The sequence below is a fragment of the Balearica regulorum genome, chromosome 11, assembly GCF_011004875.1.
Source record: "Balearica regulorum gibbericeps isolate bBalReg1 chromosome 11, bBalReg1.pri, whole genome shotgun sequence".
Classification (NCBI taxonomy): Eukaryota; Metazoa; Chordata; class Aves; order Gruiformes; family Gruidae; genus Balearica; species Balearica regulorum.
Genome location: NC_046194.1, coordinates 22,537,708 through 22,561,448, shown reverse-complemented (window position 1 = coordinate 22,561,448; position 23,741 = coordinate 22,537,708). Strand labels below are relative to the sequence as shown.

Sequence of the window (23,741 nt, the reverse complement as noted above, 5' to 3'; positions counted from 1 at the left end):
TCCCTTTTTTTTTTTCTCCCCCCAGCAACAGAAGGTATCAGAAAATGAGTCTGATGAAAAGGACAACATCTCTCTTGCTTTCCTTTTTCTGATCTTTCCGTAGCCCAGAGTGCTAATCAGCCTGTCAATCTCTAATTAAAGAACAGCAGTGTCAGGCAGAAGAGAGCCCTGCTCGCTGAATGTTAACTAGTAAAGGGGATTTTGTGCCCAGCAGCGACAGCAAAGAGCTGTGTCAGGAGGTGGGCTTGAGCGCAGGGGAGCAGATCCGATGGGCTGATGAGCATTTCTGAGCCTAGGACGGTGTCTGCTCGGGGATTGCTCGTGGGAGGGAAGAGCGGGGCAGACTGGGAGGTGTAACGTGCTGCGGCTCGCAGTGCCGTGTTATGGTGGTGCTCCCAACAGCATTTCTTCCATGACACTAGCAAAAACGCTTTGGTTCCTCCCAGTTCCTTGTTACAGAAAGTGACGGTCACCTATAGCATAACTGGGGAGCTGATGTTCGACATCTTTCCATAGCAGCAACGGAAGAGCCAACCCTCTGCTGCAACAGTCGGGATTAGCCCTAGGACTTTATATGTCATTCTAGCGCTGGCAAGCTCAAGGGAGTGTGAAGCACACGTCCAACCTAGATCTGGATGACCTTCTGCTCCCATTACTGCACACGAAGTAGTTGGACTCTGCCTGTGAGTGCATGAAGAAAAGAGGAGTCAGCTTTCTTTTTGCTGCCCTTTGTATGTAGCAGGATGCACAGCGAAAACCCGGTGCAGGCTGGGGAGGGCTGAGATTTTTATTATAGGCTTATAGGATAACTCAGATTGGAAGAGACCTCAGGAGGTCATCTGGTCTTCTCTCGGCCATTTTGCCGCTGTGCTCTGCTGAAGTCAGTAGGACATCTGCCAGTTCAGAATAACTAAAAGTTCAGCCTCTTCCTTTTATAGCAGTATTTCTCTTAACTTACAGAAGGATATAGATGATCCAGCCTCTCTAGGAGTTGCTCAGGAACAAATGGAAAAGAAATTTTTTTTCTAGTTTTGTGTAGGATTGGAGGGATCCAGGCCTAGGACTGGCTTTAGAGAAGGACTGGGAGAGGTGTTGCAGAAAGCCTGCCTCAAGTCAGGACCAAGTATGGAGGCGTCCTGGGGTAGTCATGTTAGCAGCCGAGCAGAAAAGCAAACGCTTCCCTCCTTGCCCGCCACCCTGCAACTGACCCCGTGAGCTCCCCCGGTAGGGACGCTCCGCTAGCAGAAGACAGTTCATGCTGTTCAAAGAGGTGGTATGACTGTGTCGGGAAAAAAATGCCTTTCAAGGTTGATTGCATCTGCTCTAGGAGGTCTGGCAGCACAGCCACACTGGTGTATTGCTGCAGCAACCGAGGGCTTGAGGAACAGCCAGGGCCAGGGAGATGCTGCTCTTGGGGCTGAAGGCTGGCCAGCCGTGTGCTAGTCCAAAACTATTTGCAATATATATTTCCAAATTTGCTAATCCAGCATTGGAAATCATCTATTTCTAGCCTATAGACTGTATATATAAATTGTTTTCCCAACATAAAAAATGCAATACAAATCCTATCATTTCAGATCTGAATTTTTTTGTTTTATGTTGCTTGCAGGGACTACCCAGTTTGGATTCAGCTAATCAAGTAGAAGTGTTTACAGAGTCCTCTGTGTGTCCTCAGGCTTGAGATGCTACCACAGGAGTAAAAGACAAAACTGGCTTTCTATTTTTAGCAGCCAGCCTCTTCTAAGCTCACCCCCTCTCATAAAAGTTCCCATCCATAAGCTTGTATGAATCTTCTTCATATAAGCTCATGATTAGCCAGGAAAGCCCACAATTTCTGGAGCCAGTGTGTTTTCTTCAGAGGTTTCTCATTCGAGGGCTTGCTTATACCTGAGCTGTTGCAGCAGCGCACAGGTCCCCGGTTTCTGGCCAGGAGGTACCACGGCTGAAATCGCACCCTGACATCACACTCTTGAGACATTGCATGAGGCACAGCCCATCCCTTCTGGGAGCGACCCTCTGTGTTCCCGGGAAGTTATCCCTAATTAGGCCTTCAGATACCACAGCCACCGAAGTGAGATAGAGGTGGATAAATACCTTGCTAAGGCGATTTGAAAGTCTGTGCTGCAGCATGATAATGCAGTGACTTAATGAAGTTGCTGTTGTCACAGGGCGCAGGGACTCAGGCAGTCACTTCCAATCAATGCTGAGAGGTTAATTGCACATTTACCTGAACAGCAGTCTGAAATCCTCACCAAGAAATTATGAGTGGGGATGACTCTTGGTTGCTTTGGCAGAAAAGCATGTCTATCTAGATGCTCCCCGTAGCTGGCTGAACCTTTACAAGCTGTTTGCTGAGATCTTGGGATGGTCTTGTCCCAGAAATTGGTTCTAGTTTGGCATCAAAGCCAGAACTGCACTAGTTTCAGAGCCAAAAAAATAATTAAAAAAAGCTTTTCTCTCACTTGCTCCTGAATCCTGCTCCTTACCTCTTAGCTGAAGTCATCCTGATTCCTTCTGTGGCGTTTCAGAGTGAGAGATACACTGAGATGCCCACAGGGCAGGTGGTGGTGAATTCACGCATTTTTAATAAATAGATTTTAATTAACTTTTTAAAAAGTCCAGCTCATCCCAATTAGTGGAGGGTGACTGCATTTGTTCTCTCGGAGAGTGGGAGAGCGAGCGCTGTGTTTTCAAGACCATCTGCTCATGAATCCTTAAAAAAAATCGGAGAGGAAAACAAGCGTTAGCTGGAGGCAGAGAAAGGGTGAGGGCATTCTGGCAGCCGGCCGGGGAGGCCTTGCCAGCCAGGGGGCTGGAGGCTGCCAGAGGAGCTGGGGTGGTCCTGACAGTTTTTTGGAGATGGGAAGCTCTAATGAGCTGTGGGAGAAGGGACTGTAATTGCCTGAATGACTGGGAAGAGAGGCAACAATCTGGAGGGGTGAGTTTTGGCAGTCTCACGGGTGGGGGAGTTGATATCCCAGCGTAGGTGACTTTGGTAGCTGGCCTGGGATTTCAGGAGGGGACGTGCTTTGGGATGCTATTTTAAAGGGAGGGGGTGCCAGGGAACTTGTTACCCTGAATACAAAGTGACTCTGTATTCTTCCTCAAAGGAGGGAAGGGGCTTTGCTCTCAGGATGCCACCAGCACCTGCCGCGAGATCCAGGGTCTGGGGGTACCTGGAGAGGAGTGAAGGGGGACAGTGTCTGGAGCAGCTCTCCTCATTGCAACGTGAACTGTAATACCATGCTTTGAGGGTTCATGCTTACTTCATTTGTTTCCCTTCCTTCAGAATTATCCCCTATCTCCACTTTCTGGTCTGAAGTCAGATGGGGTGGCTTTGAGAGCTGAAGAACGGCCAAAATCTTATTTAATTATTGCTTCTCCCTGTCCTGCAAAGAGAAATGTATCCACTGCCCTGGCTGGGAGCGGCGATTCACTCGGCCTCATTCTCTGTGCCCTCTAGGGAGACGATATCTTGGACCGCAGCTCAGAGTTGATCTACACGGGAGAGATGTCCTGGATTTACCAGCCTTATGGACGGAACCAGCAGCGTGTTTTCTTTCTCTTTGATCACCAGATGGTTCTCTGCAAGAAGGTAAGGACGTCCAGGGAGAAAGCAGCATGGCTAAGGACATGCTGCGGACAGGCTTTCCAGTCCAAAGTGGATTTTAGGGCAAGGTGGCTGTTTGCTACATGTGCAGAAGAGGACATGGATAGCACTGAAGAAGGGCAATCCACATGCTAGAAATACTGAATTACAGGATGGCGAGTATACTGCGATAGAGGGATCTTTATGTTCATAGCAAATCCAGCCTCCACTTGTTCATTTCATGCCTTTTTCTCATGTGCCGTGTGTTTGGCTCATTGCCTCACTTCTACTTTTGGGTTTTGGCTGCAGCATATGATCTGGGATTAGATAGCCCTAGAATTTCTATATGAACTATGAAGCCTGGCACTTGGGCAGACAACTCAATTACTGCAATAAAATGATGTTCACTGCCTCTCAAAGAACTATCAGGCAGCAGCCTGGTCTGTAGCAGGGTATATGTGCTGTCACTTGGTGAAATGCATTTTAAGTGTCATCCTCATGTAGCTGTTGTGCTGGATTTTATAGGGCATATCTCTGCCGTGAAACCCATCATGAAGGTAGAGAAAGGTAGTGAAGAATACTGATGCTAATGCGTTGTAGTATTAATAGCAGCAGGTGAACTGTTTGGAGCAACTGTGTCAAGCAGCAGCATCATAGCTGTATTGCTGCAGTCCCGCTAAGGTGATCCCAGCTCATTACCGTCACAACTGTTCAAAGTGAAGTGACAGAGCCCCTAAGTCCTGGGAGCCTCTGTCTTCTGACAGAGCGGGATTCACTGACATTTTCACTGCGGCTATACAGATAACTGTGCACAGGGACTCCCCTGGACTGGCTTCAGGTGGGAGCAAGGGCAAGCTGCAGACGTCTGTGGCCAAACACACCAGGGCTGTGTTCCTGTCACATCTCATACGCTAAGGAAAGGTTGAGCGAGACCTGTGCCACGTGGCAGCCCTCTGAGGAGTGCCCTGCCGCCGCAGGAAGTGGCGTGGGTGGGGGCGTGGGTGGCTCCTGACTCACCGCGACATCACTGCCCGCTGCCATGGTATGCGGAGCTGTGGCCTGTGCAGTTCAGTGGGTGGCACTTTCTTCTCCTGAGTCATGGTTGACTAAAATTTTGCCTTCTGGAATGTTTGTGCTTATTTTTCGCCTCCTCGTTGCTGTGCCTTTTACTTCTTTCTTGGCTCTGTAAAAAAAAATAACCACAGAGCAACAATAACAAAGTCAGATGTTCAGAGAACTGTCAAAATGAGTCTGGAAGTATCAGCTGGGTTTAATTTTTAATCTTGACCCGCCTACACTTTGACTGTGACCCTGAATTACCAATCCATAAGGCAGCATCCAGTTTGGCTTCCGTTGGGGCTGATCCAGAGAGGTATCGAGCGCTCTCTTAACTCCTGGGAAAATCAGAGCCGGGATTTCCGTGGTCATCAGTATGAGCAGAGAGCGCTCAGCAATTCACAGCAGGCTGCTGGGGGCTCGAAAGGTTGTATCAGTATGCAAACAGTGTTCGTGTGACACTGTCCTCTTCCCTTATGTATTCAACAGGCATTTTGGGGGGTGTGCAAGGCAGTGCTGCACAAGAGATGCCTCCATGGGAAAACACCCTGCAGATTTTAGCGCTCTCGGGAACAGCATGGTGGTCTGGGTCTTCCTGGCAGAGAGATCGGCAGGCTGTCCTGCCACTAGTCAACATCTTGTGGGACAGTGTCCTCACTGAGCTTTAAGGTGACAGGGCAGAGGGTGGTAATTCATCTGGTGAGCCCGATACCATGGGGGGTACCTCATTGTTGGTTCATACCTCATTGTTGGTTCTCCTTTTGCATCTCTATTTTCAGCAGCAAACTACAGTTGTTACTCTTCAGAGGGTTGGGGTAGGAGCAGAGACAGGGTTATAGCTGGACTCTCCTATCTCGATATTTTTTTCCTTGAACACTGTTAAGAAAGATTGTTTGAGTATGGAATTCAGAGGAGCATTAGCTCATATTTTGGGATCATGCATCCTAGATAAAATAAATCTGAATGGTTTATAGCCTGTGTTGTCTTGACCCTTGTGTCAGGCTTTGCTGTTATAGATCCCAACAGGCAACCATCTAGCAGGATAACCTCTGCTCTGTCATAGAATAGAATCATAGAATTGTTTAGGTTGGAAAAGACCTTTAAGATCATCAAGTCCAACCGTTAACCTAACTCTGCCAAGTCCACCACTAAACCACGTCCCTAAACACCACACCTACATGTCTTTTAAATCCCTCCAGAGATGGTGACTCCACCACTTCTCTGGGCAGCCTGTTCCGGGGCTTGATAACCCTTGCAGTGAAGAAATTTTTCCTAATAGCCAATCTAAACCTCCCCTGGCACAACTTGAGGCCATTTAATCGCTTGTTCCTTGGGAGAAGAGACCGACCCTCACCTGGCTACACCCTCCTGTCAGGGAGTTGTAGAGCGCGCTCGGGTCTCCCCTCAGCCTCCTGTTCTCCAGGCGGAACACCCCCAGTTCCCTCAGCCGCTCCCATCAGACTTGTGCTCCAGACCCCTCACCACTTCACTGCCCTTTTCTGAACACGCTCCAGCGCCTCAGTGTCCTTCTGGCAGTGAGGGGCCCAAAACTGAACCCAGCACTCGAGGTGCGGCCTCACCAGTGCCGAGCCCAGGGGCACGGTCACTGCCCTGGTCCTGCTGGCCACATTAAAGCCAGAGCGCTATATCATGGGGCTTTCTTAGGGAAGCACCATTTATACCAAGGTGTGGGAAGCTGGGGCCAGTCACCTTTACCCTGTGCTTTAAAATTATTCCCTGAAGGAGATGAAATATGACCCACACATCCCCAAGAGCAGGGATGCTGGTGCGGGGGTGCTGGGGTCATCTGCAGCAGTCTGGTGCCAGTCATGGCAATTAAAGCGCTTGAGAGTGGCACGAGCTTGCAGTATGCTTTCATGTCCCACTTGAACAAACCCTTAGGGAATTGGAGTTGTCTGAGTCCAGAAGGGAAAGTTTGAAATTTCCAGAAGGTCTCAGAGTTCAGACTGGCACAGAGCTGCCAGCTCCTCTGCCTTGTGCACAGGGAGAATTAAGCCCTTTAGAGGTTTGCAAAGCAGCAGATGGAACAGCACCCCTCTTACTCCAGACACAGGCAATGAGAAAATCCATGGACAACCTGACCGTGTTTTGCATGAGGTTTGTTTAGTCAGTGACCCTGATCAAAATTTTCAGCTTTGGTACCACTTACGATGGCACATCTCAGCAGATCTTCCTCTTCAGGAAATCTTCTGTATATGTGGGTTTTCTTCAGATATAATAAATTAGTAGGTGTGATGCATCCTTAATCATGACACGGTCTATTTGAGAATACATTTATTTTTGAATTATAATGGTTGAATTTTACCTCTTTATTGGTCAAAAGAGACTTTTAATACAAATAGGAACTAAAACCAATTTCTTATTTAAATATATCACAGATACTTTAGTTTGATGAAAGCATGGTAGATATGCTGAGAGGCTCTAGAAGACAAACATATATTTCAAACAAGATCTCGTACTCCTCCAGATCTTCACTGCAGTTATCTGCATGTCATCCTCACCTTCGTTTCCTGTTGTGTCTCTGGCAGATGTTTACAGCTGCAACAGCTCTGTGTTCTTGAATCCCCTAGTAATGCGTACGGATTCTGTGGTTTGACAGATACTGATAGATGAGTTTCTGATGGAACAGACAGAGTTTGGTATCATAAGCTCTGTGACAGCCGTGGATGTTGGTGTTCTCTGTCATTCCCTTTGAACGCCGTTGTCTGCAAAACTTGTTACACAATGGGCTCACGTTGCAGACCGTCAGATTCCTGTTCACTAGTTGGTGCACTGGAAGATGAAATCATTTCTATGTGGCAAAACTTGCTGGTATCAGCTTCACCCCGGTAGGCTAAGGTGAGGTGTTAGTGGCATTCACTGGTACCAGCAGATGTATGTTAGGTCCAGGAAGATGGTAGATGAATTCCTGCAATATCCCGAAAAGTGCTGGTGAAAGCCAGTTTTTTTTTTGCTGCAAAAATTTCAGCAGCATTCTGCTTCTGGCCAGCCGATCTGCTGGCTCTGTCAGTCCCAAGAGAGCGCACTGCTAGGTTCATGCCCACAACCCTTGTCTGTGTCTGCATTGCAAGCTGCTGATCCTTTGGGCCTGCTGTATCGCTGCTGAACCCAGGCAGAGTATTAAAAAAATTCTATCTATAGCCAAGGTAACAGCTCATTTTGTATCCATTATTTAAGGTGAGCGCTGTGTACAAAGTAACATGTCATCCCACCCCAGGTAAGTTTGGGTTTCTTCACAGCAGTTTTGCTATCAGCTAGTAAACAATGAGGAGTGGTTCAATGGCTCTGTGTCCTTTGTGTGGCTCTAAAGGCACAATCCACAGTCTCAGAAAACATCTTTTTTTTTCATATGTTGGATCACATTTGTTCCACAGCTATACAGCCAGATGGCCTCGGAAGGTTTCAGTAGGACTCCTATCGTCTGCTACCAAGAATTACTGCGTTCCTTTTTCCTACTGAACCAGCCAGCATTGCCCGTGCCTAAGGAAGAAGGTCTATTGGCTATGGCAGTATTTCTAGTATCCAGCTATCTGCTTTCAGCAGCAGTTAATATATTTCCAAATAAACCCTGGTGTGCTTTGAATACGGCCTACTTTCCAGAAGCTTTGCCGTCTCTTTCTGTTGATACTTGAAAATGTTTCAAGGTTATGGGGCCTTTTTTTTTTTTGTTGGACATGTGGCCAAGACGTTTCTGTGAGGGAGGATGACTCTCAGGGTTATTCTTCTTGAGATCATCACCTAGCTGTTCCCCTGCTTGATATGCCTGCAGAAGATCATCAGTAATGCCAGGCCTTATATGACTATAATGAACTAGTCATTAATACAGTTCAGGAAAGGGGTGATGGCAATGGTCAGGCCAGGGACAAGGCCCAGACCCTTCCCTGGTTGCTGGTGTAAGTTCCACTGCCTCAGACTGAGAAATCCTGAATGCATTTCCGTGACCACCACGTCTTGGATAACTGACGGGACTTGAGACAGAGACCTAGTTTGTGAAAATGAGTAATTATAAACGGCTGCATTCAAATGCACTTGACAGATGTTCTCCCCGCCAGTATGGGTATATTTAAGTCTTTCTTCCAAGCAGGAAACTTACACTAAGATTTACGAGAGCTGAATGAATAAGAGCAGTAGCAGCAGGTGGAGAAGCTGACACCACGGCAGCCAGCTTTCATTTCTGGCAAACATCTTGCAAAGCAACTTGTGAGGGAAGATTTTCACAAATAAAATTGGTTTCCGAGCTTTACAAATAAATCTCTTTGGCTTAGATTTTGCCATCAGAGACAGCACTGGTTACTTCCTAATATCACCACTGAATCATTTTCTGGTGCTAGGAAGTGAGAAGTTCAATCAGATGAAACGGCCATGTCAACCATTTCAGTGTTCAATCGACTGAATACTGAAATACCAGTGGATGTAGGTAGGTACTGCAGAACATTTCCAGACCCTGTGTCAAAAGGGGAGCACTGAGTTAGTCTGGATGTCTACAGTTCCTGAGAACGAGCCGCTGAGAGAGCTCATGATTTTAGATGTTCTTTGCAAAGCTGAGTAACTTTCAGCTTTTGGATTAATGTCAGACTCTCCTACTGAATTCTCTGCCTGTGTTTCCTGAACCAGAGATTGGGACATTGCAGTGTGCACGAGGACAAAGCGGTGCTTTCTTCAGAAGAGACGGTCGGTTGGTTACCCTAATGCAAAAATGCCTTTTGGAAAGGAAGAAGGGAATAAACTGTGTAGGAAGCAAGCACTGGCCTCAGTTTGACTTACCATATGTCTATAATCAGGAAAGAAGAATACATATTCCAGTATGCTAACCGTAATTACCAAGAAATGAAGTCAATCCTTGATGATGGTAGCATTAAAAGATGTTGCCTTAAAGGCACAGGGTCTACTTTTCTTATCACCCTGAAGTTGAGAGAGTTTGACACAGAGATGCTTTAAATTTGCAAATCATAGTACTTAACATCCAGGACTGTGACACACAGCATTAATTATGATCATAGCTTGTTATGTTGGGGGATGCTCGAGGTGCTTATCATGTAAGAGATGAGGATCTTCTTTTTTTTCTGGGTAACAGTTTGGATTTCCCCAACGGGCTCAAGAGTGCCGTGGCATTAGGCTGGAAATGACAGTATGAAGTATGAAGGGTTAACAGAGTTTCTGCAGCAAATTACACTTTTCTTTCACCAATAGTGGAACAGTCCTTGATGGGGCTCCCTGTTTAGTGTTTTCTGACAGTGCAGAAAGATCAGTGACTGCATGAAACGCATTTAGTTTTCATTTGCACTTTTTATGTGTCTCTTGTAATCAAGAGGCAACGCGAACTCCAGCTTGTGGTTTATTGATATTGCTGTCTTCCCTTGAGCTCTCAGAGCAAAGCAGGTTGGATGAGAAGCAAAATGAGACCAGTTTAATAGCAATAGCCAAACAGTCAGCCAGAAATAGCTGTGCTGTAGGAGATAGAGTAAATAAAATAACCCTGTCAAACTCCACTGAAGTTCAAGTTTCCAAATGGGAAGATAAAAGAGACATTTCTGAGCCCTTTTAGTGTAAGAAGGTCTAGTTCCCATATCACTTCTGCTAAAAACATTGAGGTAATCTTTGCACCAAAACACTGGCCCCGCTTTTATTACAGGCTAAACAGGTCTCACAGGGCTAGCCGAAAATCTTGTTTGCAAACACAGAGCAACACTGGGACAATTCTTATTACTTCAAGCGTTTTTTTGACCCACAAGGAACGCTGACTTTTGCAGCAGCTCCCACGCCTTCTCTTTTCCTCCCAGTAACTCAGACCTCCATGAAATGCCGTGTTTTGGGTCAGGCCTGGGTCCAGCCTGCAGCAGGGTGAGAAAACAGGTCAGGCTCCGTTTCCCCGTTTTCAGCCAGCAGCTCGGTAGACACTCGGTGGTGTGCTGCCCCGACAGGCAAGGCCTGCTGCGGTTTGGGCTAGTGAGATAGCATAAGGTGAGCATGAAGACGACCAAAGAAAACACACTGGCTTGGTCACAGCCCCAAAGCAAAGTATAACATGAAGTTTTTTAGAGAACAGTGTTTCCACAGCCCCACTGACGTAGCCCTGCGTTCATGCCCAGCCGATCAGTCGGTGCTGTCTGCAGACAAGAGGTTTCTCTCTCTCTGTCAGACAGTGGAGCACGGCAAGGAAGTTTGATCCTCCTGTCTCCTTGGTTAGCAGATAGCTGAACGCAAAGGATGAATTCCAGCAATTGACAGGATATGTATTAAAAATAGTTATGAAAAAGTACTTTAGCTTTCAGATATGGCATATTCAAGAAAAGAAAACATTGCTTTTAATAGTCAAAATAGCCCTGAATGTGTTTGTTCGGTGACCCTTTTGCAGGGATGTGCACGTGCCAATTAATGCCCTGAGCGCAGTTTTGCAGGAGGACTCATGCAAACGGGCTGGACTGACCGGAGCAGCGACCTGCAGGAACCCGCTGCCGTTCTGCCGACTCGGGGAGGCAGGTGCTGCCTCTGCGCTGCTCGCTGTGCGATAGCAGAGGGGGAAGAGCCGACTCCAGAGAGAGGTCGCTGGGACGCAGGAGGCGTAGGGAGAAAAACGTCAGGGTCAGCCAGAGGAGCCAGCTGGAGGAGGACAGGGGAAGGCTTTAGGTTGTTCCTTGCTAATTCAACGTTAAAATCCAGAAAGGGCTGAATTTAGAGTCCTTCACAGGCTGTGGTTTCTTTTCTGGATAGGGAACAGGTTTAGCCTACTCATATAGCCATGCAGATATGCAAGATGCTATACAATATACTGTGTGCCTAATTTATCGCTCCTGTAATTGCAGTGGGTGTAAATTTGGCCCACAAGCAAAACCTCCAGAGCTGAAAATCTAACCCTCCTCCTGCTGTGGCCTTTCAGCAGTACAATTTTAAGCCCCTGGGAGCAAACTGGAGAGACCAGAAAAGCCAAGTGACATGTCTGCAGAAGGGTTTCCCATCTCTTCCAGTTATTAGTTCTTTGGAAACGCACTCGCCCTCGGCTCGCTGCTTTGCAGCCAATGTGACTGGGCTTGAGGTGGAACAAGGCATCAAAATGCCACTGATGTTCCACTAAATACATTGAACGAAAATAGCATTTCCACATAAATGCTTTCAGTTCCAGTCCTCCCCCACTCGGATCCCACACTGCAGCTTCATGGAGCTGGTAAGGATGAATCAAACGTCTCTTTCCAAACTCAGGAGACAGACACTGCTGAATAATTTGGCAGGAATCTGCCGACCTCCCCAGCACAGCTGTCCTTGTGCAAGGAGGAGTTATGTAAACTGGTATTGCAGAGATTTCGGCTCCCCTCTTCCCGTGGCAGCCGCCAGGGAAACTTGTAACAAACAGTTTGGCCCATCCTAGGAAGTTTGCAGTAGGAAGGGAGTGGCTGAGGTTGCATCGTGGTGACGTTACGTGCCCCTGTTCCTAACGTGATCCGTTCCTCACTGCGTTTTCAGGTTGCGCAGTGCAGACCCCATTTCCCCGCTCCTGAAGGCTGGCTCAGCCCAAACTGCTGGGTCCAACAGGCTGATAGCAAAGTTCGCAGTCAGCTGGCATCCAGCCACTTAACAGGGCTTAGATTTATTTTCTTATATCAAGAATGTTTAGGACAAAAACATTCAAAAGGGTTCATTGAATTTTAGGGTCTCACTTGGACAGAAGAGAGGCCCAGTTTTGCAATGCACTCAGGCTCCAGGGAGGTCGATGTGAACGGCACCTAACTGTCCCATCTTAAAAATCAGCCCACAGTAGGGTTAAGTTAAATGAACAAATGCTACAGAAAACCGTGTCTTTGGTGTTCATGAAAAGCAGGCTGGGCTGCTTTCTTCAAAGGGTCGCTTTAAGGTAAATTAGATTTTAAAAATGTAGGCTCTGAATCTTTTTTAAAAAAGACAAAGAACGTTGAAAGCCCTTACGACTAAAGATACCCAAAGACATGGCAAAGTGGCAGCGTGCCATGCTCTCATTGCTCACGGCAGGCTGGGCAGAGTGAAGACAGAGAGCAGGCAGGCAGGAAAATCAGGACAAATTTCAGGAGTAAATTGAAATTTTCTGCTCGCTCCCTCTGCTTCTTCCATTCTGCGCTGCAGTCGCTGCCCAGGTCAACTAGAAATCATCAGAGTCTGAGACCCACCTTAGTGTAAAAGACAACTCAGCCTTTTCCAAACCTCTGCCTTTTCCAAATCGTGGGTTGATGTTTGGGTGCAGTTATTATGGACCCTGGTTTAGTCTTTTCCCAATTTCAGCATCGACTATTCACTATGCATCAACTGTTTCAACATCAACTATTCCCCAAGTTGTAGAGCTCGCCTGTAGGTGGGTCTCCCTTCAGCCTCATCCTTGGATCCCCCTTCTCCTTTGATACCCGAAGAACACATCATCTTCTGGGCAAAAACAGTCTCAGGGATTGCTGCTTTTCATGTTGAGCACGCTGCCGCCTTGCTGCCTTGCGTGTGTTAGGTTTCAGATGTTGGTCGTTTCAGGGAAGCCCTGGCTTTGCTTGGGTGTACGCAGTGTAATGCTCTCGGCCTTCCAGCCCCATCAGCGCTTGCGAGGGCTGTTGCTTCACCGGCGACATTCCTCACTCCAAGCCGTGGTCTCGGGTAGGGAGGAGCGAGGGGAGAAACCCCTCCTGCGCTTTTGTGCTGTAGCCCACGCTGAGAGGAAGATACCTCAGAAGACCTCTACTGGGATGATCTGTAAAGCTGTGGTGGGGACAGAGTGACGATCCCCAGCGGAAGAGCCACCCTGTTGCATGTTACTCAGGCTGCCCTTTGCCTCGCAGAGGGACGGAGGGATCTGTGCCATGCCACCTCTGCCACCCACGGGCTGCATCTGCCGCCTGCAGGGCCTCCTCTCTGCTTGCCTTTGCTCTGCCAACTCCCAGTCCCCGAGCGTGTGCGACGCTAAGCTATTCTTACCAGGCTTTGAGCTGTTAAAGATCCGCCATCAAAGGCTTTCAATGTGTCTTTCACAGATTACTTATTTACAGCTTCCAGTTGCCCTCTAAAATAAGCAAATGTCGTTATCCCATTACAGAGACAGGGAAGGACTGAGGGAGGAATTGTGTTTCACCCGAAGGCCCGCAGCCAGTCCCTGCCAGCCTCGGGAGCTGTGCTCAGACCTGACTGCAGCCGTGCGCTCAGAGTGCATAATTCCTCCCCAAGTCATTTTGAAACTACTTTGCCATTGGATTATGTGGGATTTTGATAACCAGGAGGACCAATAACCTACATGTGCAATGAGAAACTTGTAACGGATTATTCTGTGGTTGGCATCTTTCATACTGCCAGCTCATAAAAGGGATCTAATGACTCATGGCTGGAAATGGCTCTTTCTCCACTGGTGTTTTACAGATTATTTGTTTTACGCATGAGAAGTAGAGTGTGACCTAGCATAGAGTAAACCATAGCACTTGAAAAAAATGTGCCATTCTAAAATCATAACCCTTGCTTAAGACCTCCCCATCCATTCCTGCATGCCACCCCCTAAGGAATAAATAGGAGGAGGTTCCAAAATGCCTGAAGACGGCTGCACACAAAGCTAACAGGAACAAACTCCCTGGGACACACACCAGGTCAGATCCTCTCAAGTGCCCAGCTGTGGCCTCTGACAGAGGGGAAATTTTCCTCCTTACGTGCTATGTGCTGCTGAAACTGTTGAATAGCTTTTAATTCTGATGCTATTTTGCACTAGCAGTCGACTGCCCAGGCAGACTGCCCTCCTTGTGATTAACACTGTATTTCCTCTGCAGCATCACGGGAGGGTTTGACTCTTATAGGGTCCTGCACGACCACAGCATGCAAAGGCAGCGCCTGGCACGCATAGCGATGGCCTGGGGTACTCGTGGCAGAAAAGAAGGGATTGATTAAAGTTAGAAAGCAGGAGGAGAAAGCAGTACTAAAGACAAGTAGAAGTTGATTTAATAGTAAGAGTTTGTCGTGGTTTAACCCTGCCAGCAGCAAAAATAACCATGCAGCCCTTTGCTCGCTCCCCCCAGTGGGATGGGGGAGAGAATAAAAAATTTTTAAAAAAAGTAAAACTTGTGGGTTGAGATAAAGACAGTTTAATAGGACACAAAAGGAAGAGAATAATAATAATGATAAAAGAATATACAAAACAAGTGACGCACGGTACAATTGTTCACCACCTGAAGCTGATGCTTGGCTAGTTCTCGAGCCAAACTGCCTTCCAGCCCAGCCCCAGTTATATACGGAGCATGACAACATATGGTATGGAAAATCCTTTTGGGCAGTTGGGGTCAGCTGTCCTGGCTGTGTCCTCTCCCAGCTCCTTGGGCACCCCCACCTTCTCCTTTGGCAGGGCAGGATGAGAAGCTGAAAAGTCCTTGACTGCTTGGCAACAATTAAAACGTCGATGTGTTAGCGACATTATTCTCATCCTAAATCCAGAACACAGCACTAACCAGCTGCTAGGAAGAAAATTAACTCTATCCCTGCCAAAACCAGGACAGAGTTATTGAACAGTCTGATTTACAGGTGCAATCCTTCCTACAGATATCTATATCCACTGCAGCAATTTGGGGTTAGCTGTATAATTCATCATCAAAGCCACATCACAACTTCAGATCTTCAGGTTTCCCAATAAAAGTTCAGCCTCAGTTTCCTTATGATGGTCACAAATGAGAGGTTTTTTTTTTTTTTTCTTTCAAGCCCAGCCAGAGAAAGTCACTTCCCCCCCCCTTCAGAGGGGGGTGGTGAAATTGGGGATATTTAAGCCAGAGTGAGAGCAGGAGAAAATGGCCAGAGCAGGTCACAGGTACATGCCTGAGAGCAGCCACTACCGCAGGCACAAGCACTGCAGAGAGCAGAATTGTCGTAGGTTTATGGAAGGTGTCAAAACTTTGTGTTCCCATCAAATATTACTTTTTTGCTTCATCTTTTCCTTGTGAATCCTTAGTACGTATTACATGAACAGACTGCAGAGAATTATTCAGGAGAGCTTAATTAACCTCAGCTAGGGAAAGAAAAGGCAATGGCAGAAGCTGTAGGGTAAAAAAAGATCGTATTTAGACAAATAAGTGCAGATGACCTAGATGCATCCATTTCCTTAAGAGCCGTGCAATGCAATCTGGGTGCTGTCTGCAGAGACCGCAGGTTTCTGTCACTGCTCCTCGGGCTTGCTATCCCGGTCTGCGCCTTGGGGCTTTTTTTCCCATACCACCCCTGAAGTCCATACTCATCCTACCTGCTCTCATCCCGTTTTCTCCTCCATCGCCTTTCTCTTAGATACCATCAAAATGCAGAGCTGGGAAGGGCCCCAGGAGATTAGCTATTCCCTTCGCAGGATTAAGCATGCTCAGACCATCTCTGATGGATGTTTGTCTAACCTTATTTTTGAAAATCTCCAAGGAATGCTGTCCCAAGGCTTTCCTATTTTGTCTGTTCTACTGCTTAACTACGCTAATAGCTAGAAAGATTTTTTTCCAAGTATCTAATCCTATTCGCTCCTGTGGTAAATCAAGCCAAGCCATAATCAAAATGGCGAATAAGTGATCACCAGCCTCCTTAGGAGAGAAGCAGCTTTCACATTGGTATTCCAATAGCACATTCCCTTTTATTTATGTCTTTTCTAGATTAAACAACTCCATTTCTTTGGCCTTTCCCCACTGATCAGGTTTTGAGAGCCTTTTTTTGTCTTTTTACATTTGTTTGCTCTTACCTGATTTAACTAAAAAAAAAATAATAATAAAAAAAAAATTGTATGACATACAAAACTGGATAGCATAAACCAGCTAGTCATCATCCTGGTTTAATTATGGCCAGGATAATATATAATACTATACTAATATAGCCAGGATATAAATTAAACTAAATTCTGTAGCTTAATAATTCTCTCGTATGGTGTCCCTGGGATAATCAGGAGTAAAAGCAGCAGCCTGTCCCAGCTGCCATTTCTGCCCTCCGCTAAGCCTGAGCTCTTTTCTACAGCATGGCTACTTCTACAGCTGATAAATCTCCATTTTGTGTGTAAGTATTTGCTTTGTCCTTCTGACATGTAGTACTGACACCAGTCTGTTTAAACAATCCATTTTCACCCTCAGCCACACATCTGCTTTCCTTTATCTTGTGTGTGCTTGTTTGATTGAGCTTACGTGCTCGAGGAAAGGAAAGATAGCCCTGCGCTTGACAAAAATGGTGCTCAGAACAACAGGCTTCATTTCTCAACACTGCTACGGGCTTTCTGTCTGCATCTTGCAGAAATCACACAAAGCAGCATTGACTTCATTTCCTGCATGTTCCCTGAATTTTTATTCTCTTGTCCGCATGGATAAAAAGCTCCTTAAACCAGAGGTTTGGCCTTGTTTGCTGTACATCTCCCATATAGCCCAGATGAATTTCTAAATTTTATTGAAATCAATTATAGTGCAAGCCAAGTGCATTTGCCCATGCTTCACTAAGGAATTAAGTAACATACGTTATTCTTTAAGAGCTGCAGGAACATAGTAAGGAAGAGTATTAAGATTAGGTTGGACGGGGTGTTGGGTCATCTCGTCTAGATGGAGCTTTTGCCAAGAAAGGTTGGAGCAGGAGATCCTTGAGGTCCCTTCCAACCTGGTGTTCTATGATTCTATGACACATGATAAGATATCCACAGATCAAATAATGATTATGTTTCCCATATTACAGATGTTAAAATTTAGTCAGTTAGGAATTAATATCCATTTATTGACTGTTAGCAAGAAGAGGGGAAGGAAGGAGAAGTGGTAGTGGGAAATGCCTAACCCATTAAAAGTGATATTATCCAGTTCCAGTTCCTAATCTGCTATATGGATGGAACTTTCTCAAAACCAGGTACGTACAAAGTGTCTTCCATGTGCAGGCACATGCTGTTCACCGAGATGTTTATGTGCTCTACCACTCTGTGAAAAATAAAGGGTCTCTTAAAAACCTGGGGTATCAATGCTGGAGTTTCTACTCAACGAGTAGGGAATAGTCCTTCTTTTGTGGAAGTACGAAGGAAATGCACGGGGTTACGCACTCGGGTAACGTCAGGCATGAGCTTGCTCCGAGCTGCTTAGCTTTTCTGTACCTCTCTGAATGGTGCGTCAGCACCTTTCTCTCCTCTGGGCCTCCCCCCACTCCAGGGGCTGTTTCTCCCCCAGAAAGTTCCTGCCAAGCTGGAGGCTGAGAGCGATGGGAGAAAAGATGATTCATTTCTTCTAGATTTGTTATTGAAATTTTTTCTCAAAATGAAAGTAAAGGTGGCAAGCAGGAGCTTTGCACTTACTGTCTTTCCCTTGTTCGCCTATGTGCTTGCTCAAGGACAAAACCACGGCGTTTCTTCTTCATGTGTTTTCTGGAAACAAGTCTCAATAGCCGAGCTTGTTCTTTCCTATTAATGCATTCTCACCAGCAATAATATTCTGTGGGGCCATTTGATTTCCAGAAGCACTTGTATGATTCCGTTATCTCCTCATTGCTCCTTCGGTAACTCCTAGGCAACACCGTTATCTTCACATCCACTACTCAGCAACACCTGCAAATCCCGGGAGCCTCTGAAACGCGCTGCAGAAGCCTTGCGGGAAGCAGCGATTGTTCCTGCTGCAGCCTTGGAGGGGAAATGTATGGAGCAGTTCAGTCAGACGCGTCCAAACCCGATGTCTTGTCCTCTGGAAGGATACTGACAGCACAAAGCTGTTAGAAACCTTCACTTAGCTATTAAAAAGAGATTGTAATGTTTTCTAAATCAAAATTGGAGAGATAAGAGAGGAAAAAATGTATTTAGTATGTGTAAGAAAAGAGCTAATATACAGAGCCTTGTATTTTCAGAGCCAGGTGAGAAGGAGGATTGTGATTATTTATTCTTGTAATAACTTTTATGAACAAATCTCTACATAATCATGAATATTGCATAGAAAAGTATGTTTGATCCCACTTCACCCGTCTCACTCACAAGGACGTTCGGTGTTGTGTTTGGGAAGTTTTCATCAGCAGTGAGTCAGTTCTCTCTGTCTGGGCAGAATAGTTGCTGGTATAGCTAATTGAAGGAGCACATCTTTTTTGCTATGAGATTTGTTATCAAGTTTTTTGAGAATGTGGTGAAGATAAATGCTATTTCTAAGAACTAGACCAAGACTCAAATTTAAACACAGCGCACAGTATTGATTTAATTGGACCAGTTTAGTGTGATGCTTACAGCCTTTGCTCAGCACTTCACTGGGCGCAGAGGGAGAGGAAAGAAGCAGTTTTCCAAGTTAAGAGAAAATGGAAAAGATTTTCTATTGCATATTCATATCCTTTTCTTATGTTTTGGACAGCATCACTACTCAAAGCCTACACGTTATAGTAAGATATTTGTATGATACATTTGTTAATGGAATTTTTTTCCCCCTACAGCATTCCAGAGGAAGGAGCCAGTTTTTAAAGGCTACGAGCTTCTGGACAGTGCCCTGTGCCACGATCGTTAATACTGTCTGGCAGATCCATGAGCAAGTTTGCAAAAAAATTACAATGTAGAGTTTATTTTCCAAGATTAATGATTTACTTAAAATAATACCTACTGCTTATCTTTAAAAAAACCTTGCTACTAAATCTTATATGAATAAATAAATGCTGTACATTGATTTTATTTTTCATCTTAAATGAATCCTTTGACATAGCATTTATCTTTAGGGCACTCTCAAAAATCAAAAAGTATTTAAGTTAATTTAATACACCTAAATGTTGGCTTTTGAGAGTGGATAGAGGAAGGAAATCTTGATTGTGTGTTGCTAAATTTGGCTTTTTAAATATGTATGCCTTGTAACTTGAATCACCTTACGTGGTCACGACTATATAATTAACGTTCTATTTTCTGATGATCATTTTTTGTTATTTGTTCCTATAAAGACATAGAGATGTGGAGCCAATGCTCCTCTTACACCAGTATAAACCAGGAATAGTTCTAGTAACGGCAGTACAAAATTTGATGGGCAAAGCCGAAATAAGTATGAAGGTGGTAAGGAGGAAAACAGGAAATTAACTATTTTTTCCTACAGTTTATCAGCATCCACAATTTCACATCTGTGATTGAGCAGCTGACACAATAGATCTCAAAACACGTTTTTTTATTGCCACCTCCACCCACCACTGTGTCCCAGCTGCCAGGACCACGCACCCTCCGCAGTTTGGCAGGGGGGAACACAGTAGCCACGGAGCTGTGGGTGTTCTCATATGAGTTCTGAAAAATTAATACTGAAGACTGTTTTACTTTTCCCTTCCTAACGTAGAGAAATGAGCTGTTGCTGAAAAACAAGGGGCTGGAATAATCAACTTTGAAAGGAGATGGGGATGAACAGGTTTGGTTGTAAAGATTATAAACATGAAGAAGGGAAAAAGAAAAAATTGAAGCTGGATCAAGAGGTTAAAACCAGGACGTAATGGGACAGAGATAGGTTAGGAGCTCTTTGAACTGATCATCAGGGTGGTTTTCTCGCCAGTGAGTTGTGTATGAATGGGAAATGGGTTCCAAGGAGAAGGGGCAGGGATCCATCTCCTCTGACGCTGAGAATGCGTTTGGAAAACAGAGCTCTGCTCCACCTAGTCTGCACTGCCAAACATGCCTGAGCTGATTTCTCAAGATTTATGCTTCTGCACAGCCTCATTTGCAGCACTGGAATCCCCTCAGGGCAGTGGTCTCTATTTTCTGGTTTCTCGTCCTATGGAACAGAACTTCCCATCATGGAAAATGATGGAAGTGTGTTACCTACTCAAAGACTACTTCATGCCTACTAGCGGAATTTTGCAGCATGAAGATTTGTATTTTGTTCTTGTGTGCCTGTGATCTACCCTATCTGTTTAGCCAGCAACAAATCTATTCACAGCAGATGAGGCTTGAAGGATCTGACCAGGTTTCACCATTACCTCTTTGTCTTCTTCAGCCCTCCCATGAATTCCCTACTGAGTTCAGACTCTGTAAGTGTCTTAAAATCGACGAATCTCTCCTCTTCTCTCTGCAGGACCTGATACGAAGAGATATTCTGTATTACAAAGGTCGCATAGACATGGATAAATATGAAGTGGTGGATATAGAAGACGGGAGAGATGACGACTTCAATGTCAGCATGAAGAATGCCTTCAAACTTCATAACAAGGAGACTGAGGAAATGCACTTATTCTTTGCCAAGAAACTGGAGGAGAAGTTACGATGGCTTAGAGCTTTCAGAGAAGAAAGGAAGATGGTAAAAGAAGACGAAAAGATAGGTGAGGAATATGACATGAATCTGAAAGGAGATTGTTGGTAATGCTTAATTTTGCCCCAACTGTTGGAGAAGCCCACATTTTTGTGTAGTAGAATTACAGTTCAACCTTGTTCATATGTCCTTGGTTGCTCTCATAGTCATAAATAGGTCTCTTTCCAATTCAGCTACTGTTATTTTTGGCCCTCAGTAAACAAATTTTGCCCATAGCTTCAAGCCTGGACCTCCATGGGTATTGTGGGAGAAGGAAGTCTTTGGCCACCTGACTTCAGAGTCTCCTGGCTGCATCATTTCTGCTCTAGTTAAGCCTGTCTCGTGCAGGGTAGGAGGGTGGCGAAGCCAATGACTTACCAGCCGTGCCCTTTCTCCACATCAGCCCATAAATTAACTGTATCCAACGCCAGTTCAGGCTCAGTTTGTGTTGCTCAGTTGTAAAGTGCTGGGCATATTTATGGTGCTGTATAAATAATAATGGGTCTAATCTTACTTTTCACACAGCCCCTGCACAAGTGAGATTACAAAGAGGCCTGCCCTTTCAAGGAAGATTTGCTTTTCAGTAAAATACCTGCCCATACACCCAGCTCACTGGGTGATGCTTTGCCACCTAGGGCGTTCTGTGTTTGCCAAACAGTGCAGAACATTCCCCCCTCCCCAAAAGAAAAAGCAGTTTTGTAAGCAATCTTCTGAATTGTGTTTGCCGTGTTCCCTTTTTCAGGCTTTGAAATTTCTGAAAATCAAAAGCGGCAAGCGGCAATGACAGTAAAGAAAGTCAGTAAGCAAAAAGGTAACCGGCAACATGCATTGTGCCTGGTGATGTGAGGGTGGAGCGGGCTGGGCTGAATCCTGCTGGGTTAGGATCCAGCATCCCCCTTGAATTTCCCCCTCCCCTTTCTCTCTTTTTATAAAATACCGTTTGTGCTTTGTATCCTTTCTTAATGTATCTGTGGGCCAAATTAATCTCTGGTCTAATGTGGTTGAAGCCAGTGGAATTTCACCAGAGATGAATTTGATCTCGTGTCTCCAGTCTGATGTCCAGAAGCTGTCCCTGGGGGCAGAAATCTATCTCAGTTGTTTATCTCAGGCTGAAACGGCAGTGAGTGCGGAGATGTGTAGGGGTTCTGCTAATTCCCAAAGTATCCCATTAGCAAAGAAAAAAAGATGGCTAAAATACTGGAGATGGTGAGGGATCTACCCCTGTCCTGCTTTTGGGAAGGGGACTCTCACATTTCCTGGGGCTACTATAACTTTTTAAGGACAGCACAGTAATATCAGCTCTAGGAAATAAAGTATCTTAGTAAAGACATTATATTTCTCTAATGTCAGATTCATTTCCCCACCCAGGCAGGCTACAGCCAACTAATAAATGCCATGCTAGATATTAAACAGAGTCTGGACTGGCGAAACAGCCAGCGTTCATTATCTCTCGCAATAACTCTTGCAGCTACAGGTTTTGAAATAGTAAATGTGGAGGGAAAGTCAGAGAGGTCATTTTTCAAGTTTTCCAAAGCTTCACAAAGTCGTAGACATACTGATTTGTTACCAAAGTACTGTGACACAACTAGGCCTATAAATGGGGTTTTTTGAGATTTGTCCCCGCTCTGTACAGGCACTGGGTTGTTTTTTGCAAAAGTCGAAGGAGCTTTTTGCTTTCTGCCTCACCTGTTTGTTGTCTACTGGCTTTGCTGGTCCAGTAGTGGTTTGCTAGGCCAACTGTAAACTCCTTGGTTTGCTGTGTCTCTCCATTGTCATTAGTCTTCTCCTCTCTAACTTCCTTTGTTGTCTTCCGAGATGTTCTCTAAAAACTCTCCTGGCCAGATTTTCTAAGCTCAAAGTATGCACACACCCAAAAAGGGGCCCAGGGAACGCGTACCTTACACAATGCACACGTAGTTCAGGCAGTAGCGGACGCTGTCACGAGCTCGGTTTTGCAGGTTCAGCCCTCCCCACGAGCACGCTTGTCCCGCAGCACAGAAACCACCACGGAGATTACGGCAACTGGAAAATTAAAGAAACTGACTTGCATGATGGCCACAACAAAACCAGTTTTAATGATTATTTGCTGTCAATTAGTTATATTATTAATTAATTAAGGTGTTAATTAATTAATAATTGCACTGTTCAGTCATTAAGTGACACGGTTCAAAGGTGCCTGAGCATGCTTACCAATATTCCCACTTAAATCACTGGACTTGCATCCTGACAAATACAACATGCCTAACCGTACTTATTTCTTACACAGCAATTGCTCTCGTTTTCTCTCTTTCTCTTTCTCTCTCTTTCTCTCTGAGATGAAAAAGAAGGGGCTATTATCTTAGACTTCTCTGAGTATAAAATTAATTAGCTCCTAAAACACCAGTCAGCATTTCTTTTATGAAGAATGAGCTTATGCTGTAACACTGGCAGTTCTTTTTATGAGATGAAGTCCTCGAGTCAGACAGAAATTCAGTCAGACCAGAAGAATCAAGTGAAGTGAAGCCTGGTTGTTCTACTTAAGACATGAAATCTGAAAAACAACAAATAGGGTCATTAAATTAGTAGCTCTGTTTCTTTTGTCATACATTGTGGTAATCATAGCTCAGTCTCAGATTAATTAAATTAAGTACTGGAATTGAACGTTTTGCTGAAAACTCTTAGTTTTCTTAGTCCATGGTTTGTCTTGTGCCCACGACCCAAAGAGAGACACGAAGCTGCCGGAGGAGGGAGCTGGTGGCATTGCTCAGAAGAGGGAGGTAGGAGGAAATTCCTGAGAGTTGGCTGATTTTTTGAATCTTGCCATATGCATTTTACATATATTCATCAACAATTTTTTTGCCAAAGACCTTGGCAGGCACTTGGGGCTGTGCTGCTGAGGCCGAGGTGCCGCTCTCAGGGCT

The 23,741-nt window shown here is 45.4% G+C and overlaps 1 protein-coding gene and 1 long non-coding RNA gene across 15 annotated transcripts in view; one reads left to right on the top strand and one right to left on the bottom strand.

The window, feature by feature from the left end:
- The window catches only part of ARHGEF9 (Cdc42 guanine nucleotide exchange factor 9), a 213,635-nt gene that overhangs the window by 178,850 nt on the left and 11,044 nt on the right, over positions 1 to 23,741 (top strand). For all 10 annotated transcript variants that reach the window (XM_075763709.1, XM_075763708.1, XM_075763707.1 and 7 more), the window contains 3 exons: positions 3,464 to 3,595; positions 20,629 to 20,872; positions 21,584 to 21,652. In XM_075763709.1, the coding sequence (XP_075619824.1) occupies positions 3,464 to 3,595; positions 20,629 to 20,872; positions 21,584 to 21,652 (445 nt within the window). The remainder of the gene's footprint in view (positions 1 to 3,463; positions 3,596 to 20,628; positions 20,873 to 21,583; positions 21,653 to 23,741) is intronic.
- LOC142603392 (uncharacterized) overlaps positions 6,982 to 23,741 on the bottom strand; it is a 103,485-nt gene continuing 86,725 nt past the window's right edge. For 2 of the 5 annotated variants that reach the window (XR_012837317.1, XR_012837318.1), the window contains exon 5: positions 22,528 to 23,371. This is a non-coding gene — a long non-coding RNA (uncharacterized LOC142603392). Of the gene's footprint in view, positions 18,373 to 22,527; positions 23,372 to 23,741 lie in introns of those variants that run through there. The other 3 variants (XR_012837314.1, XR_012837316.1, XR_012837315.1) reach the window with 3 other exon arrangements.